At 39.3% G+C, this 19,727-nt stretch overlaps 1 protein-coding gene across 1 annotated transcript in view; it reads right to left on the bottom strand.

Moving 5' to 3' along the window:
- JMY (junction mediating and regulatory protein, p53 cofactor) overlaps positions 1-13,368 on the bottom strand; it is a 56,185-nt gene extending 42,817 nt beyond the window's left edge. Inside the window, exon 1 of the mRNA XM_058169379.1 lies at positions 11,598-13,368. Coding sequence (XP_058025362.1) covers positions 11,598-12,575 — 978 coding nt within the window. The 5' untranslated portion in view covers positions 12,576-13,368. The remainder of the gene's footprint in view (positions 1-11,597) is intronic.
- Positions 13,369-19,727: the final 6,359 nt, after the last annotated feature.

Below are 19,727 nucleotides of genomic sequence, written 5' to 3'. Positions count from 1 at the left end.
TGGGAGGGAGGCAGGGCATCCCAATGCAAGCAGCTCTGCAGGAAAATAAATTGCTTTTTTTTGCAGAGCCGGGTCGCATTGTGGCTCCGTGTCATAATGGGTTTCAGGAGGAGGACGGGACCCCGTCTCCCTCATTGTGAAGTGCACAAGTGAAAAAGTTAACTCAATCAATTCAAACTTCGTGAGATCTTTTTCTTTTACAAGAAGTTGGAATTGATTGAGTGAAATGCAATGAAGGAATGTGATTGGAGCTGGGCTGGGGCGACTGTGCGCGTGCCCACAGAGAGGGCTCTGTGTGCTACATCTGGCATGCGTGCCATAAGTTTGCCATCATGGGGATAGACTATTTCTGATATGGAAGTTTTTTTGTGATTATTCAGCAAATCATATCAATCTCAAACACATTTTGCTGAGTTTTAAATTGTCTGGAAGAAATGAAACTGACATCAATCTTATATGCTGATGATGTCATCCATTCAGTCACATCTGACTCTTGGCCAACTATATGATTAGTAAGCTGAAGGTTTGCTTCCTTCTTAAATACAAATTCTCTTGTCTGCAATAGACAGACCAGAATGCAAAAATGCCATGCCCCTGATAGAATTGGTGCCTATTGGCTGACAGACAGAGTCTACCCATGCCTGACTGCTGTTCACCCCAAACAGGAGAATTAGCCAATCAGAGTATTACACAGAGAATAATCACAGTTATAATCCAGTTTAATATAGTTTTAATTAAAGCCTTGGGGAAGAAAGGAAAGAGAATATAAACACTTCCTCTCTAGCAGTGCCTGTGTCTTTTCACATATATCAATTAGATATACTTAATTTTACAAATTTTACAGGCTTTCTTCACTGCCACAGTAAAGATCTAAACTTTTCAAGCAAACATGACAACCTCTAAACAATGTATTAAAATTAGGAAATTCCACAACAATATTGTCATACAAAGCTGAAAGCTACCATATAAAAAATAAAGATCTAAATTAGCCCTCCCTATCTGAGAGAGAGGAAGGGAACATGGATGTCATAAAATTAGTGATTCTACATTACTGAGAATTATAAAATATTAGAGAAAAATATTAAGACTTATCAAACAAACCACTGTCAATTCTTATAAATACATCCTATGTTAGGGAGTATTGCAATGACCATTATAAAATTGGTAAAAAAGATGAAAAAAGATTAATGAAAAAATATATATATTATACTATTTTTTATTTAAATGAAGTGCATCATATTACAAGATTATATCCAGATAGTTTGTCAAAATATATTGATGATATATTGTAAACTATAGAATCTAACAATTGATATGTCATATTTTTCCAATGAATCAGATTAAATTATCCAAAGGACAGGACAGAAATACTTTATACAGTTGGTATAAGTACAATTGGACACACAAGGAAATTGTCTTCAGTGAATAAGCTCAGTGTAGATGCCAAATAACAGAGTAATAATAATCATAATGATACCAATAAAAGGAGGTAGTAGAGAAGATGAGAATAATAATGATGATGATGATGATGATGATGCCATACTACATGGGTAAATATACTTAAGGCATAAGGCAGTATTGTGGGAATTAGGTGTTCAGCAGAGTGATGGCACAAGGGGGAAAACTGTTTCAATACCTTATTATTTTGGCATGCAATGCCAGGCTCAATAATTCCTCGGTAGAACTGTATCAACAGCTCCTGGAACAGTCTGAACTTTCTGAGTTGATGCATTCTTTGTTATGACTTTTTAAATGATGATTCTAATGATAGGAGTCAATTTCAAATCCTGAAAGATTATAGAACCCCAAAACTTGAAAAATTAGAAAAACGTATTGTTTGCCAATTATCTCCTAAATTATGAACCATTACTATACCATCATTATCTAATATGAAAGGCAGTTCATATATAAATAAAAAATAAATAAATAAATAAATAAATAAATAAGAAGAAGAAGAAGAAGAAGAAGAAGAAGAAGAAGAAGAAGAAGAAGAAGAAGAAGAAGAAGAAGAAGAAGAAGAAGAAGATTCTCTATAAGATTTAATGAATAGTCTTTTCCCTTCTATTGCCTAAAATCCTTTACTGAGATGCTAAGAAATGAAGCAGAGATCTTCCATTTATCTGGGTAATAATCCTACCCTATTAATGAGGACAAGATGAGTTTTCTTTTATTTGAAACATAAATACTTAGCAACATAAAATTCTGGGCTCAATTATAAATCAAGGACTACCTGTGCATGTTCCCTCCCCTGGAAAATGAGGTTATCAACACCTTCTGGCTAAAAAAACTAACAACAGTGCACATGCAAATCAGCACAGATGAACAAGCTGCTAGCAGCAGGCTCCCACCCTTCCTGGCTAACCCAAGGAAAGACATCCCAAAGGTACTTTTCAAAAGGCAACTGGACTTTATTGGTTTTTTTCCTTGAAAATGTTTTGCTTCTTGTCCAAGCAGCTTCTTCAGTTCTGACTGACTGCTCAGGAATGGAATTTTTCTGGGTAATAATAATTTATAAATTCAGTCAGAACTAAAGAAGCTTCATGAATGAAAAGTAAAACTTTTCAAGGAAAAAACCAAGAACTGCACAACATGGAAAGTTCTGTCAGGCTTATAGCCACGTGGACCATTGACATTGGGAACAACACCAGAGGCTTAAAATACCAGCTCATAGACAGACCAGTTGCCTAAGACTCAAGGCCTAGACAGACCAATCTGAGCACAGCCTGGACTGACTACAGAAATCCTACAATTCAATGCCACACATATGGATCTGTGAATGCCTAAGGCTATACAAAATCAACTGGACACTAAAGGCCTTCTCAAGAACTCAATGGGACTGTGGAAGAGAACACTAGAAGTCAACTCAAGACAACTCACATAAATAGCCATTAGGTGCGGCATATACCAAAGTGATGCACTGTCTCCACTGCTGTTCTACATAGGCTTGCACCCCCTCAGCCAGATAATCACAAGGACTTAATACAAGTTCAACGAGTGGAAATACCATCAGTCACCTCCCATACATGGATGACATCAAGTTGTATGCTAGGAGTGAATGAGACATTGATTTATTGATCCACTTGAAAGGAATCTAGTGAAGAAACTGGGAAGTCATTCGGACTAGAGAAACGTGTCCGGATGGTGATCAAGAGAGAGAAAGAGAAAATAGTTAAGACTGATAAGGTGGAATTACCAGTGGGCAACAAAGCAGGCATACAGACCACTTATAACTACCTTGGTACCAGTGTCACATGGAAATCATGATTAGAACGCAGAGTATAGCAACATTCAAGTATCATCAAAGGATCAGACAGATCTTGAAGAGCCAGCTCAATGGGAAGAACAAGATCCAGGCCATCAATAGGTATGCCCTACCCATCATCAGATAGCATGCTGGTATAGTGAGCTGGCCAAAAAAGGACATTGAAGCTACTGATGTGAGGATCTATTTTTATTTATTTATTTATTTATTTATTTATTTATTGAATTTTTATACCGCCCTTCTCCCGAAGGACTCAGGGCGGTTTACAGCCAAGATAAAAATGACAACTATATACAAATAAAATAATGAATTAAAAAACTTATTAGACATATGGCCAAATTAAAACATTAAAATAATAAAACCCCGTAAAATTTATAAAATTATATCAATATTAAAACTATTAAAATCCTATGCCAGTCCTGCGCGAATAAACAAATTGGTCTTCAGCTCACGGCGGAAGGTCCGAAGGTCCGGCAGTTGACGAAATCCAGGGGGAAGTTCGTTCCAAAGGGTGGGAGCCCCCACAGAGAAGGCCCTTCCCCTGGGGGCCGCCAGCCAACATTGTTTGGCGGACAGCACCCTGAGTCGTCCCTCTCTGTGCGAGCGTACGGGTCGGTGGGAGGCATTCGGTAACAGCAGGCGGTCCCGTAAGTACCCTGGCCCTAAGCCATGGAGCGCTTTAAAGGTAGTCACCAAAACCTTGAAGTGCACCCGAAAGACCAGAGGTAGCCAGTGCAGTCTGCGCAGGAGTGGTGTTACATGGGAGCCACGTGCGGCTCCCTCTATCACCCGCACAGCTGCATTCTGAACCAACTAAAGCCTCCGGGTGCTCTTCAAGGGGAGCCCCATGTAGAGAGCATTGCAGTAATCCAAGCGAGAGGTAACCAGAGCATGAGTGACCGTGCATAAGGCATCCCGGTCAAGGAAGGGGCGCAACTGGCGAACCAGGCAAACCTGGTAAAAAGCTCTCCTGGAGACGGTCGTCCGGTGATCTTCAAAAGACAACCGCCCATCCAGGAGAACACCCAAGTTGCGCACCCCTTCCACTGGGGCCAGTGATTCGCCCCCAAAAGCCAGCCGCGGCTGCAGCTGACTGTACCGGGGTGCCGGCATCCACAGCCACTCCGTCTTGGAGGGATTGAGCTTGAGCCTGTTTCTCCCCATCCAGACCCGTACGGCTTCCAGACACCGGGACAGCACTTCGATAGCTTCGTTGGGGTGGCCTGGGGTGGAAAAGTACACCTGCGTGTCGTCAGCGTACAGTTGGTACCTCACCCCAAAGCCATTGATGATCTCACCCAGCGGCTTCATATAGATGTTGAACAAGAGAGGCGAGAGGATCAACCCCTGCGGCACCCCACACGTGAGGGGCCTCGCGGTCGATCTCTGCCCCCCTGCCAACACCGTCTGCGACCGGTCAGAGAGATAGGAGGAGAACCACCGATAAACGGTGCCTCCCACTCCCAAACTCCCTAACCGGTGCAGCAGGATACCATGGTCGATGGTATCAAAATCTAGAAACTCCTCACGATGTACAAAGGTTTCCACCCAGGGTGGATAAAAATTGATTATTTAAAAAAAATTATTTAAATCGGATTTTTTAAAATTTTTATTGAATTTATTTTAATAAAATGCCTTTGGAGTAAAAATCTATCTAAATATAGTTTTCTATTTAAGATACATTAATAATTTAGTTTATTCAGCATGAAATGGTTAGTATCCAATTAAAATGATGAAAGTCATAAATGCAGTGAGAATATTGGAAAATAATAAAGTTCCCAGTATATTAGTATACCAGCAAAAATATTAAAAGATGGATGTTATGATTATGAGGTGTTTAATGTATGTATGGCATGTTTGTCTGTGTAAGCCCTGCCTGAAAATTGGAATAACACCATCATGCAGCCAGAGACTAAGAATGAATGGTAAATAATAAGAGTAAACAATGTCATAAGTGTGCCTGGAAAGGTGTTTGACAAAATTCTGAAAGGGGACAATAGCCCCAATTTGGGAAGTACAATACAGTTGTATGCAAGGTGAAGTATGTGCAGGCCTGATCTTTTCTTTTCAGTAGCTCCCTGATTAATGTAAATTGACTTAAAGAAAGCATAGACTTAGAATACAGAATAGTTCATGTTAATATGGAATTGAAAGGTGATAGCTGAATGGGAAAAGAACAGTAGATGGTAGAAGTAAATCATGAATTCAAATAAACTGAATACTTAGTAAATGATTCAAAACTGTGCCAGGAGCATGACAAGGATGTGTGGTATGTTGATTAATACAAGCATTGACAAACATGTTAAGAAATGCTTTTGGTGGTTAACAGAGGTTATATTGGCTGGGAATATGGATGTGGATGTACTTTATATGCAAATTATGTGTTGCTGGCTAAGAACTTAATGTTTTGCAACAAATATTAATAATGACACAATCATGATGTGAGAATTAGTGTATCAAAAGCCAAGACAGTGTTTGACAAAAAATGGTCATACACACACACACACACACACAGGCACACACACTAAGGCAGGGGTCTCCAACCTTGGCAACTTTAAGATTTGTGGACTTAGGGGGTAAGGGGGAGGGGAACTGGGGGGTTGAGGGTAGAGGATGGAGTGATGGTTAATGTACAGGGATTATTGAAGATGTATAAATATAATTAATGTAGGGTCGGGTCTGCCCAGTTACCATTTTAGAACGGTGGGGAGGGAGAAAAGAGGAGAGAGTAGGAGGTAGGAAAGAGGAGAAGAGGAAGGAAGAGGGGTAGAAGAGGGAGAAGGAAGGTGTAGGGTGGAGGGAGGAGAGGATGTAGATAGGAGAAGGAGAGGAAGGTCTGGAAAGTAGAAGAAGGTAGAAGAGGGAAGAGTGTTAAAAAGGGGGGTGGTGACTGGGCAAGCCCGACTAATTGTATATAACTGTATATTGGATGAGCTGTTTGATATGATTGTAAAAATAAAACTTTTTTATGAAAAAAAAATGATTAAACATGACCCAAAGAAAAAAAAAAAGAAAAAAGACTTGTGGACTTCAACTCCTAGAATTGAAGTTGGAGATCCTGGCACAAGGTTGGAGACCCCTGCACCAAGGGATACAAAAAGAAATTTAAAGATATGTAAATGCTAATGGAAAAATAGTGATACCATGTGGCTGTTGCAAGGAATGAACATTTGTCAAAAATAATGAAAATATATCTCTCTATATTATATATTAAAATATTGGAAGTGAGAAACAATTGTTTCAGAAGAAGCCTGAAAATAATGGTAATGGATTACTTATGAAGCTTACAAAGATAGATAGGAAGAAATAGTATCAGTAATGAAATGTACTTTTGCCTATTTTGTTATGTGGGGGTGAGAATTGAAGGGTAAAAGTTGAATGGAGTCAAAATCAGTTATTAAGAAGTATAGGCAGTAAAGCAAGAAGAGATAGGATCAAGACAAAATGGATGCTGAGTAAATGTGAACTATACAGAAAAGTTGGGTGAACAGTACAAAAGTAATACATTAATGTCATTTGGTTATATGGAGAAAATGCATGATAACTGCATCATAAAATAAAAATATAAAGGAAGAGTGGTGGACTGACAGGAAGGAAAAAAACTAATAAAACCCTCAAAAAAGAGAGTGTTTAACAGTTTGAAAAATTAAATGCAATATATGAATGGATGACAGAACCAGGAAGCTTCCAAGGATGGAAAAAGTATGGACAATAATTGTGAATTGTACCTATATAAAACAAGATTTAGTTAAATTTCTTTTTTTAGTCCTCTATGTTTCTTTTACCATTTTTATTCTCTTTCTACACTTAATCTAACTTTTAATCCTGAAAGGGACTAGCATAGCAAATATACATAAAGATCCATTATACAGAAATTATTAAATTTAAGCTTTTCTTTTAAAAATTTCATACTATTTATTAGATTTATATCCTACCTTCTCTCCAGGAATATAAGGCAGCCTTATTTTTCTTCACTTTAACTCCACAGCAATTACCCTTTTAAGTGAGGCTCAGCTGAGGGACAGTGACTGGCTCAGAGTTAGCCACTGAATTTCCATGGTTGAGTTTGAAATTAGAAAGTAATACAGGTACGTACTCAACTTACTCAAATAATACATATTCAATTTATCACCACAATTAGGACCAGAATCTACACTGTAAGTAATATAGTTAAGTAAATAATGCCTGTTTTTATAACTTTTTTGCTACAGCCTTAAGTGAATTTAGCTTCCCCCAGCACCAGTAACCTTCCTTGGGGCTACCAACAAGTGCTTTGCTTGTTGGCAATTCTGGGGAAGGTTACTAGACATGATCATGTGACTCTGCTCTGTGACATTGCAACTGTTGTAATTACATGCCAATTGCCAAGACCCCAAACGTTGATCATGTGATCTTGGGGACGCTGTGACAGTTACAAATGCAAGGACAGTCATAAATGACTTTTCTCAGTACCATAACTTTGAAGGTCATTAAACAAATGGTTGTAAGTCAACGACTATCCATAGCATGTACCAATATGAAAGAGATAAATTCTGTATGGTAAGATTTAACGTGCCACTTCACCTAACTTTTTATATTATCTTTTAAAGTAACTTAGGCTACCAATATGCTTCTGCTTTCAATTTTATGTATTAATATTAAATATTAAGACTATAATTTTGGCATAGAAGCAATTTTACATTTCCAACCATTATATTTGCAAAATTATTGCAGAAAGATATAAAGTTTTACATTTAATATAAAGTTCTAATCAAGTCTGAACTTGAGTTACATGTTGCATAACTCAACAGGAATGTGTGACTAAATAAAACATTGTCCAATGCTTCTGATATAATTTTTCTTAAGTCTTCTCCACGCTCTTCTCGCATACCACGAATTCTAAGAATTTATTGAAGCGGACCCCCAAGAGGTAGCTTACCAAATTGATAAAATATATAGAGTTAATTCTTGGATTGCAAGACAGAGAAAGCTTCCTCGGGACATTGTGGTTTATTTTGTGAAAAGGACTATGAGAAATCAAATTCTGCAAGTTTCATATCAGACAACTTTAAAAATTGGAGAACAGGAGTTGAAGGTGTTGAAAGAGATTCCTTCAAAGATGTTAAGAGACAGGAAGCAATTTGCTTTTTTTACACAAGAACTTAAAAAACATCAGATTCAATTCAGATGGGAGGTGCCAGTTGGACTGACACTATTCTATCAAGGAAGGAGATATAGAATTGACACGGTTTTAAAGGCAAAGGATTTTCTTTCTACAGTTTTGAAAGTCGAAATAGAAGTGATAGAAAAACTTCAAGAGACTCAAGAAGGCGTGGTGACCCAAGAGCCTTTATTGCTGCCAGTATTAGAGGAACCACAAGAGCAAAGGGTGACAAGAGGAGCCCTTAAGCGTAAAGAAGAGCAACAGTCTCAAAGTAAAAGTCAGGATCCCATTACAGGGATTGAGACTAAACTGATTTTGAACTTAATAACAGCAGCAAGACTGTTGATTGGACAATACTGGAAGAAAGAAGAGATACCTACAATAGAAGAATGGATATTGAAAGTTATTAACTTGGCTGAGATGGCTAAAATCTCAGCGTTTTTAAAAGACAATACGCAGGAAAGATATTTAATTGAATGGAAAAAATGGATTGATTATCTACAAAACAGATATCAGATTAAGAAATATCAGATTGCCTTTGAATAATTAGAAAGTTATTTTATGTAATGGGGAGGGGGTTGGGAGACGAAAAGCTTTGGATGTGGTTATTTGGATTGGACTTTACCTTGTGATTGACCCGGGAAGCCGGGGGGGGGGAGGGAGGGGGGTGTTTTTTTTGTTTTGTTTTTTTTTTTTTTTTGGGAGGGAGGGGGAAAAAAGGGGGAAAATGTTTTTGTTTTTTTTAAAACTCTTTCAATAAAAAAAAAAAAAAAAAAAAAAAATAAAACATTGTCCAAGCTAATTCTAAATAAAAGGAATTTATCAGCGCATAAGGGCCTTTCTTATTTCATACAAAAAGTTGAGTCATTCAACTGACCCCTAATAAATCTTAATAAAAGGGCATATTAATATATGCTAGGAAATTTTATAATCATATCAAGTTATTAATATTCTCTTTAAAACTGAAACATTTTTAATGGGTTTTTTAATCAGAGAACTGTTAAGAATCCAGTATCTTCACTCAATGACTCTTAACTGTCTTAAAGTCACTTTCAAAGCAAAGGTAAGGCAAAAGAAAATATGAGTGAAATACAATACATGAACTGAGTTGTCTCATATTTCAGGAGATAATCGAATCCCAATCTTAAGTGTAGAAAACTACTATATTCAGATTACACATTAATATTAAATGTCTGTCATCTGTTGCTTCATTATCATGGAATCATTTAACCAAGTGAGCTATGAGGTTCTTGTTTCAATTGACAAGCAGGTAATACAGTAGACAGTGGAAACATGAGAGAAAAAAAGTAAATTATCCTTTCTTAAATATGCACCTTTTAATTAAATATGAGTCAATTACATAGAAAGTACTAACAGATATACTGACATTAAGACAATGTGTTTATTAGCATATACAGTATATATACAGATTGTTACCAGACAGTCAACATAATAGCCAATAGCTCTAGAATCATATGCATATAAAACTGAACCCAGTTTAACAAAATGTATTTTACGCCTGTTTCTTATGAGAAACATTTTAATTTCTAAGATACTTAAAATACTTTATAAGTAATTAAATATACTTCATGTATAATCATTTTTTAAAATAAATATATCCTGATTAGAATAGTTACCAATATTTATATACAGTATGACAAAAATCATATACAAACTAAAGAACTTGTTATAAAACCTTACAAAGTGTTTTAAAAAAAACTTATGGCACCAAACACCCTATTTCACACTATTCAATGATTATTTGTTTTTTATCCAGTCTTTATTACTTTATTAGTAACTCAACATGACAAACATTCCTAAATACTCCTTCCTCCTATTTTCATCACCATCATCCTGTGGGGTAAGTTGGATAGAGACAGAGGGACCAACCCTAAGTCACTCAGCCAGTTTTCATACCTAAGGCAGAACTAGAACTCACAGTCTCCTGGTTTCTATGCCACACCTTAACCATTACACGAAACTGGCTCTCCATTCTTCTTCTAGAATAAAATGTTATCCTCCTCTGAGAAAAAAACTAAAGCAATAAAGCTGTTTCTTGCGTATTGCTGCTGCTGCTATGGCCCTTCACAGCTTTTATTTTTGTATACCTACCATGAATTATATATTTTAAAAAAAGAATACTGGTCTAAATTTCCCTTCTATTGAAATCTCAGCTTTGATTGTTATTACAACTGATCTCCTGCTTCTGGGCTAAATTCCTAATCTTACATATATGCCAACTTCAAAATCAAATTTAGCAGAAGATAAATAAATAGATTTATAGTTCCCCATTCACTGGGAACTCCAAAAAGTCAATATGGCAGCAATAATGAAGTTGGTATTATTGTTTCATCTTGTTTTGTTTTACTAATCTTGCAGTGAGCAAACAGGGTTACATGATAAATCATGTAAGTCAGGTAAATAAATAAAAATGATCACATGATTGAAGCCCCTCCCCTCTTGTGTAGATATCAAAATACTGCCATCTTCTTCCTTTCTTAAAAAAACTCTTCTGGATGTATTTCCTCCTAATTTCCCTTACAACAATAATTCTGTGTGGTAAATTGAGTGAATAAATGACGTATAAACCACCAGAGCAGCTTCACTAATGGTGGATTTGAAATGAGGCTTTCCCAGTGCAGCCCAAGGTATCAACCATGTTTATGGTTGTGGTTAATGTTTTTACATTTGAGTCACCTAGAGTCAGAGTCAGGAGGCCTAGAAATGTAATAATAAATAAATAAAACAGAAACATGTACATCCCCCTTAAAAAGTTTCATAGTTAGGTATACAGGTATTTGAATCCAGAATTTGCATCTTGGAGGATGTTTGCTTGAAGAAATTCAAGCAAACATTCAGATTTATCATATTTTTCTAAGTATTTTGTTTTACCTAAACAGAACCATCACTTATTTGGAATTACAGTATGTTATATTATATTTATTATATTATATTATATTTATTATATTTGTATACCGCCCATCTCCCGAAGGACTCAGGGTTCACAGTCAAAAAAACAGCAGAAAACATATAATGTTAAGAGGAAAAAAGAAAGAAAACAACTGAAAATCAAACCTTAGGAAATATATTCTAAGATTAAGTTGACGAATAACTGGTGCAAGCAGAATGTATTAATTAGCTTGATGAGGGTCTCCCCCCCTCCCCATTATCTATACTGGGGGCATCGCTCACCTCCTGAATGCGCTTGCGGGCCCTTTGCAAAACCTCCTCGTAGCCCTTCTGCCGTAGCTCGCTCAGACTCTCGTAATATTCCTCCGGGTCGTCGGTTTCGGTAAAGAGTACCTGAGAGAGGATCTTCCAGCCGCAAGTATCGAGGCAGTGGCCCAGGTATACCTGCAGCTGATAGCACAGCGCATCCATCTCTTCCTCTGACAGCTCGGGAATCCCAAAGAGCACCGTCCACATCCCCGACGGTTCCTCGGGAAGGACGGGCAAACAGGGCTCCAGCTCGGAGTTCACCGAGCTCAGCTGTTGATGGACGGCCCGCAGATCCTGGAAAGAGAAGAGGCCGGCCCAGCTGCATTCCTCTCCAGATAGCGCTTCCACTTCGGCCGAGGCCGCGGTGGGCGACTCGGTCGCTTGAGGCCCGGCGGGAGGAGAAGGGAGGAGAAAGGCGGCAGCGACGGCGGCGCCTCCCGAAGGCTCGTCCTTGCCCAGCTCCAGCTCCTCCAGATCTTCGGCCGCGCAGGCCGCTGGGCTGAGCGGCGCCTTCGGAGCGGGCTGAGGCCTCCGGGCCAGGCTGCTCTTCGTCCTCGCCGGACTCCTCTGCGACGCCTCAACCGCTCGGCTGCCCGGGCTGCGCGGAAGCGATTCGGCTCGGGCAGGCGATGCCGGCGAGCTCCTGGTTTGGACGGGCTCCGCGCCGCGTCGGGCCGGGGGTTTCCGTATAGTGGGGCTGCCGGCCGTTTTACAGGAGGCGTTTGGCTGCTCGGGCGCCCCGGGCCCCACCGCGCCAGTGCGGCGGAACTCCCGGGAGCCGCTGCGCTGCCTCTGCGCCGTCCGGTTATGGCAGGTGATGGCGAACTTGCTCTCGATCTCATTCCAGGCCACGATAAAGACAAACTTCTGCTTCTCCCGCTCGTGGAAGGCGTGAGGCCTCACGGCCACCCAGTCCGCCTCCAAGGTCTCTTCCAAGGCGAAGGTGCTCATGGTGGACCGACACCGCGACGGCCCCCCCGCCTCCCTTTTCTCTCACGGACGTCGCGAAGCGGGGACGGGGCGGGGGGGGGGTGGAGAAGTCTCTGTTCCGGTCAAGATTGCCGGCTACCTAGTCACAGCCCAGCCTCAGCCATGTTAACGGCCGGCATCGGAAACCCAAGCGGCCGGAAACCCAAGCAGGAAAGATGCCAAGCTTGCCAGGACCCCGAGAGCCGCGGTGGAAAGGCGCCAGAAACCCGCTGGCGGCTTCAACGGCCGTTGCTGCTGCTGCTGCTGCAGCGCGCGCGCGCCTTCCGCGCGCTCTGCTTTGTTGTCAGGAATCTGGCGGCCGCAGAGTCTCCCGCACAGGTACTTGCAGGCGGTCACGTGGAGACGCCGGATCTGTTTACAAGCCACCGCGAGGCCGCCGTCCCGCCTCTTGCGCTGTTTGCCCTCCCCGCCTCTTCCCTTGAGCTGGGGGAGGTCTCATCCTCGAGTCCGCAGGACAGAAAGGACGGCGGTTTCGCTCCTCTCCTTTGTCGGCCTTTTCCCCTCCGGGATTTCAGGAGCGCCGCCTTCTTCCCCTCCTCTTTCCCCTCTCGAAAAGATCTGGATTCCAAGCGCTCCTGGGCGGATGATTGGGAAAGCCGGGATCCTGCCAGAAAGGCGCCTTGAACCCACGGCCGGTCTCGAAAAGAGCAGCAGAGCTTTAGGGTCCCAGCTGAGGGGTTGGTCGGTGAGACCCTTTTGTGGACAGTGGCCGCTGAAGTTCATGGCGGGTTTCTGCGGTGAGATGGGGGGGTGGGGGTTGGGGGTGACGAGCTGAGCTTCGTTTGCAAACCGTTTCTTGCCTTTGAAGTGAGTCCCTCACGTTTTCGCTTTGGTTGTTGCGGAAAGAAGATGCGTAAGACGTCTGCGAGCCCCTAAGTGGAAACCCGTATCAATCGTAGCGACTTGAGATAGTCGGAAAATACAAACCTGATCCATGGGAGTCAGTCTTAATTTTGAACCAGCCTTATCAAAGTCTTGTTTAGAAACTATTTCCCCAGAATAGATGTACAAAGTTAAGAATTATATACTGTCAGAATGACGTTGAATTGTATAATTATTACCGATGTATTGTTGTTGTAGATGTATTTTAACGTATTTTAGGATTTTAAATGTCAATAAAGGTTTAATATTTTTTTAAAAAAGAAACTATTTCCCCAAGGTACAATGGGGAGGTATCCCATTAGGCTTTTATATTTTTCTAAATTTCATTACTCAGTATAAACTAGAAAATACATCCAATTTATCACATCTAAATATATCACAATCTGAATACTTGATTCCAATTCCTTTTCACAGAATTTAATTCCATTAATAATGGTTAATAAAAGTTCCAGAAGGGAGGGAAAGAACAACTTATCTTCAAAGTGACTAAGTATCTTTTGCCTAATCATTATTGGATATCTTACTAGGCAGCTGGCTATTTATGAACTGAAAAATGTAGACTAAAGGGGTCCAGGTTGACAGGTTGAAATATGAGTAAGAATATTTGAAGCTAACATTCCTGACATCTTTTGATCAATAAATATCAGGGATCATGATCGTTGTAATTAGGATAAAAGCCACAAAGCTAATGCACATATATGCATGTCCCTCAAAGTAACGAATCGATAAGTTACTGATTCTGTGACAGTGCAGATATTTTTGGTCCACGTTAAAACCCAAGGACCTTATTAGGGTTTTCTGACTTGAATGCACCAAAACAACAACAATAAAATCCTAATAGAGTTTTTCCAAGGCTATTTCCCTGAAAAGTATACAACTGAAATGAACCTAAATACAGTCTTGAGACATAAAGGGCATTAATCTCTCTACAATTAAAACAGCTGATGGTAAAATAATGGACTCTAATAGACTCTCCTGAAGTGTGCATGTGTTTGGATATTGTGATGTTGTTTTGGTAGTTTTAAAAATATGTATTATTTTAAAAATATCCAAAACCAATTTTTTTCTGGCAGATTCTTATTGGCTTGTTAATATTTAGATTTATTTGTGCATCTTCCAAAAATGGAACTAGTGGAATTAGTGGGTAAGTATTATATCGCAAAATGGGTTTGAATAATGGAAGATTCCCATCAGTTGAGATAGCAAGTTACATTCTGAGTAGGGAACATTTTTTGTTGAAGGTTGAAGGCCTATGTATCTGTAATTAACAAATGAAATAGGAATAGGACAATCACTACATCCTCTATTTGTCATTCCTTTCATTTATACTTTTATATTTTGTTTTCTGTTACCTGAATATTTTATAACTTTCATATTTTAAAGCAATTTTTACTAAAGATAATTTCAAAGGAGAGTAGCACAAAATGAAACAATATAACTATTAAATGCATAGTGGAGTGTTTCTCAATCTCAGGAACTTTAAGATGGAGTTTTGGGAGTTGAAGTCTTAAAGCTGCTGAAATTGAGAATCATTGGTTCTCTATACTTATAGTAAAAAAGAAAATAAAAGAACCTTGAAGTTGTGAGCCTAATTAGTGTAAAATTGAATAATGCAGTTTATATAATATGTCATATAAAATTTAATAGAACAGACGTACAATATCTATCCCAAAAAACCAAAGAAAAACAAATACTTTAACTTTGTAACTACAGTTACCAGTAGAACTTAAACCCAAAACAGTAAATGAGGAACTGTGGGAGAAACCACAAGCCACATAATAGATCAATCTTCTTTAATAGCTGCAGGGGTATTTTTCAAACAAATACATCTCATTCTTGTTATAAATTACTGGTGAAAGATAGTAAGTCGGTACATTTTTTTAATATTTAAATTTTGTTTCTTTGCCTTGTTGATCTATGATTTTAATAGAATTCTAAAAACTATAGTTTGAATTATGCCTTGCGCATTCCATTGAAAAAGGATTTAGATTTATTTTAGAAAAGTAAACAAGGTAGGCTAATTGTAGACCATCATTCATAGTTTATTAAATCTCACAGATTTATTGACTCTTACAGGTGGTAATTCCACAGAAGTATAGGGTTATTTGCTTGATGATATATTTGGATCAATATGACAGCTTAACATGGTATAATAGGAAATGACTAAATAGATTTAATGTGTATTTTTTTTACTGTATGCTTTCAGAACAATAATTTAATTATTCCTTTAAAATGTATGATGCCTAAAGAATTTTAAGGTCATCTATAAAAAAACTATGACATATATGTTAAATGTGTATATTGCTTCATTTCTTAGAGTAATTTTATACTCTAAGATAGTAATGGAGTACTTATTTTTAGAAGTTAACCTATTTCCTTCCTTCTTTAAAAAAAAGACTAATTCAATAACTTGTCTTGCAAAGTCAGAAATTTTGCATTCCTTTTCATATGAGCTGCCATATAAATGATGCTTGAGTTGTCATTCTTGTTTGCGACTTAGTTGCTTGGTTGCAGGGAGCTCTGTACATCAATTTGCCACCAAAACTCACATTCTTAACAGGATGTAACCCAGACGCATGTTATAGCATTTCTAAATTGTGGTTTAGTTTCTTTGTCTTCAAACTGATTTTACAAAATTTTCATTGTATACTGTTTACATGTAGCTTTATAAAATTGTGTGGTTTCTTTTATAGATTGTCAAATCAGTAATTATGTGGTCTACAACTATACTCATAAAAATTGTTTCCTGGAATTGTATAGAATTCCTTTGTATAAGGATTTATAGGCTTTTAATGGAATCTTCTATTTGAAAATTAGCTTAATAGCGCTTGATAGCTTGCTGCCAAGTAAATAGGTATACTTAGTAATAAGCTGTAAAGATACTAGGAATTATTTTTGAGTAGGAACAGGATGGTTCTATTTATTTTGAAGATAGAGTTACTCAAACAACAGCTTCCTCATGTAGGATTCCTAAGTCTGGAAAGCTGCATGAAACTTGATGTCCATGATCATTCCATGAATTTGTTTTCCTACATTTTTGATTAATTGCTATGGCAATTCCTGCCAGTTTTATTAGAAAATCTTCCTTTGATCCAAGAGATCATAGTGTCAATGCCAAAATGACAAATGTTGCTAGGCCTTATTTTTAAAAAGTCCTTTAGGAAATCCCGCAGGACCTATGAGTCAGGAATGGAAGCAAATTGCTTTAATGTTCCATCTTCAATAATCTTGGCTCTGTCCAGATCACTTGGGAAACGAGACGGCTGTAGATTCTTATGTATTTAAGTAAGTGTGTATGGGGTTCATAACCATTTACAGGACTCTATGCCTTCCTGTGAGTCTCATGAATCTGCACAAGCACCCAAACATTCTATTTCTTTTGATATTGATTAGTAGAACCTGAGAGCATGACAGATAGTTTGTTTGTTTTTTTGGGGGGGGGGATTAATAGATGGGAAGAAGAGTTAGACTGTCAAAGCATTTAAAAAATATGTTGGAAAGGAGAAGTTTTAAATCTTGAAGAAGGTATGATTGCTGGCAACCTAACATGAAGATAATTGAATTGTTGGTTTTAATCCTGAAAATTTATTGTTGGTTAGTAATACTGAGAATAATACTGGATGGTGGTCTTGAAGTGGACTTATTATGTTACACTGCTGAATGATTGTGTGTTTGAGTAGAACCTGATTTCTCCTGAGGTGACCAGGAGAAGAGTTGCTGAAGCCTGAAGGCAAGGAAAGGTGATTCAACATACCAAGTTTTACCAGACACATAGAATACTTGTATCAGCCTGAAAGAGAGGATACTGGCCAGTATGTTTATACTACTTTTAAATAGAAGATGTTATGAAATTATATATTTCACCATGGAAACAGAAGTTAACAACCAACTTCCCTTCCTAGATGTCTTAGTCTATAGGAAACCTAATGGCTCCCTAGGACACACCATCTACCAGAAGAAAACACACACAAACCGCTATCTGCACGCACTCACACCACCACCCAGCACAGATCAACTCCGTAGCCAAGACACTCATCTCCAGAACAAAATGCTTAGCTGACGAACAACACCTAAAAACCGAACTACACACTCTCACTAACGTACTAACATCCAATGGATTCCAGAGAAATAAGATTACCAAACTAATCCAAAAAGAACCCCCCACTAAAATCTAAGACAGAGAACAAGAAAATGGCACAGCCCTCCTCCCATATATAAAAGGCACCACAGACAGAATCGCAAGATCCTCCGCAAATACAACATCAAGACAGCATTCTGCACAAACGAAAAATATCCACCATCCTAGGAAACCCCAAAGACAAAATTGGGTTAGAAAATCAAGGAGTATATGAAATCCCATGCCCCACCTGCCCCGCCACATACATTGGACAAACCAACAGAAGAATAAGTGCACACATTGAAGAACACAAGAACTCAGTCAAAAAAGAGGAACCAACTTCTTCCCTGGTCCAACACCTTAAAGCCACAGGACACGATATTGATTTTAAAAAGACCAGAACTATCGCCAAAACTGAACACTTTAACAACAGAATAATCAGAGAAGCCATCGAGGTAGAAAAACGCCCACACAGCATGAACAAACGAGATGATACCTCCCGCCTACCAGCCATTTGGAAACCCGCCCTTATTGACAAACGAGTCCCTAACACGAGGAATGACATCAGACCCACACTCACAAGGTCCACACAGGATGTCACCACCACACATCCACCCAGAAAGCAGACCCAAACCCACACTGATCATGAAGCACGACCAAGGACCAGAAGCCAGACTGTCAAGGTTCCAGAAAAACCTCTTCTGCATAAAAAAAACTCAGAAGCCATTGTCTTTCAGAGTTCTTTACTAGCATGAGGAAACTGGCACACAATGAGTGAAATTCCAAAACTGAACTTCCGGATTCTTTTCCCAGTTATACAAACCCCAAGAGTCCCACCCCCCCTAACCCCTTTGCTGGTCACATGGTCCCACGTTCTCCCAGTTCATTTGAATATCTTCTCGCCACTCCTCCTGCAGATGTGAACACCATCCGACCTTGACCGCTTGAAGAATGTTACCATACCCCTCAACCCCCCTTCTTCCCCTCAGGGGAAAAATGTGGCAGCGTCTGGAACCCTAAAGTCTAGTATGGTTTCCAGGCCTGACAGGCATCCCCCCTTGGAAAAGAAGCTATATCCTAGGAAAGAAAACAAAGAATTAATAAAGAAGAGTGTCAGTGGTCCACACTTCCCTTCTACCCCCCTCTCCCCCCTCCAAGAGGTTTTTTAGGTTTGTCAGGGAAAGTGTCGTGAAATTGTTTAATCAAATTGTCCGCATTTACTTTCCAACTTTTGACCCAAGTAGATTCAGATAATGGATATCCCTTCCAGTGGACTAAATATTGTAATTGACCTCTGTATAGTCTAGAGTCAAGGATTTTCTTGATTTCATAGTGGGTTTCACCTTGGATTATCAAGGGTGGTGGGGGAGCGGCAGGTTGAGGTCTCAGACCAGATTGTCTAGCAGGTTTTAATAAGCTGGTATGGAATACCGGGTGTATTTTCCCCAACATTCGAGGGAGCTCAAGTTGGACGGTAACGGGATTAATAATTTTTACAATGGGGAAAGGACCCAAAAATTTTGGACCGAATTTTCTGCTGGGTATTCTCAACCTCAGATACTTAGTAGATAAAAAGACTTTATCTCCAATGCGAAAAGGGGGTTGAAGGGAACGGTGTTTGTCAGCTTGGGCTTTGTAATTCCGAGCTGTCACAGCTAAGGCCTTTTTTGTATTTTCCCAACCTTTTTTCAACGAATTCATCCAGTCCGTTAGGGAAACGGAAGTGGGGGGTTGCACGGGGAGTTCAGGCATTGGAACGAAGTCCATGCCGGTGGTTACTTGAAAAGGGGTTAACCCCGTGCTGCTGTGTACAGCATTATTATATGCGACCTCTGCAAATGGTAACAAATCTGACCAGTTTTCTTGTTGGTAATTTACATAACACCGTGTGTATTGTTCCACCATCGAGTTCAATTTTTCAGCCGCCCCATTGGTCTCCGGATGGAACCCAGAACTAAGTCCTTGAGACGACCCAATGGACCGTAGGAACTCCCTCCAGAACTTGGCTGTGAATTGAACACCCCTGTCAGATATTATCCTTTTAGGAACTCCATACAGTCTGTAGATGTGTTTCACGAAGAGCTTTGCTAATTTTCTCGCCGATGGCAATCCGC

Source organism: Ahaetulla prasina, chromosome 2 (genome assembly GCF_028640845.1).
Source record: "Ahaetulla prasina isolate Xishuangbanna chromosome 2, ASM2864084v1, whole genome shotgun sequence".
NCBI lineage: Eukaryota > Metazoa > Chordata > Lepidosauria > Squamata > Colubridae > Ahaetulla > Ahaetulla prasina.
Note: the sequence above shows the minus strand (reverse complement) of the source record. Positions and strands in the feature narration are given on the sequence as shown.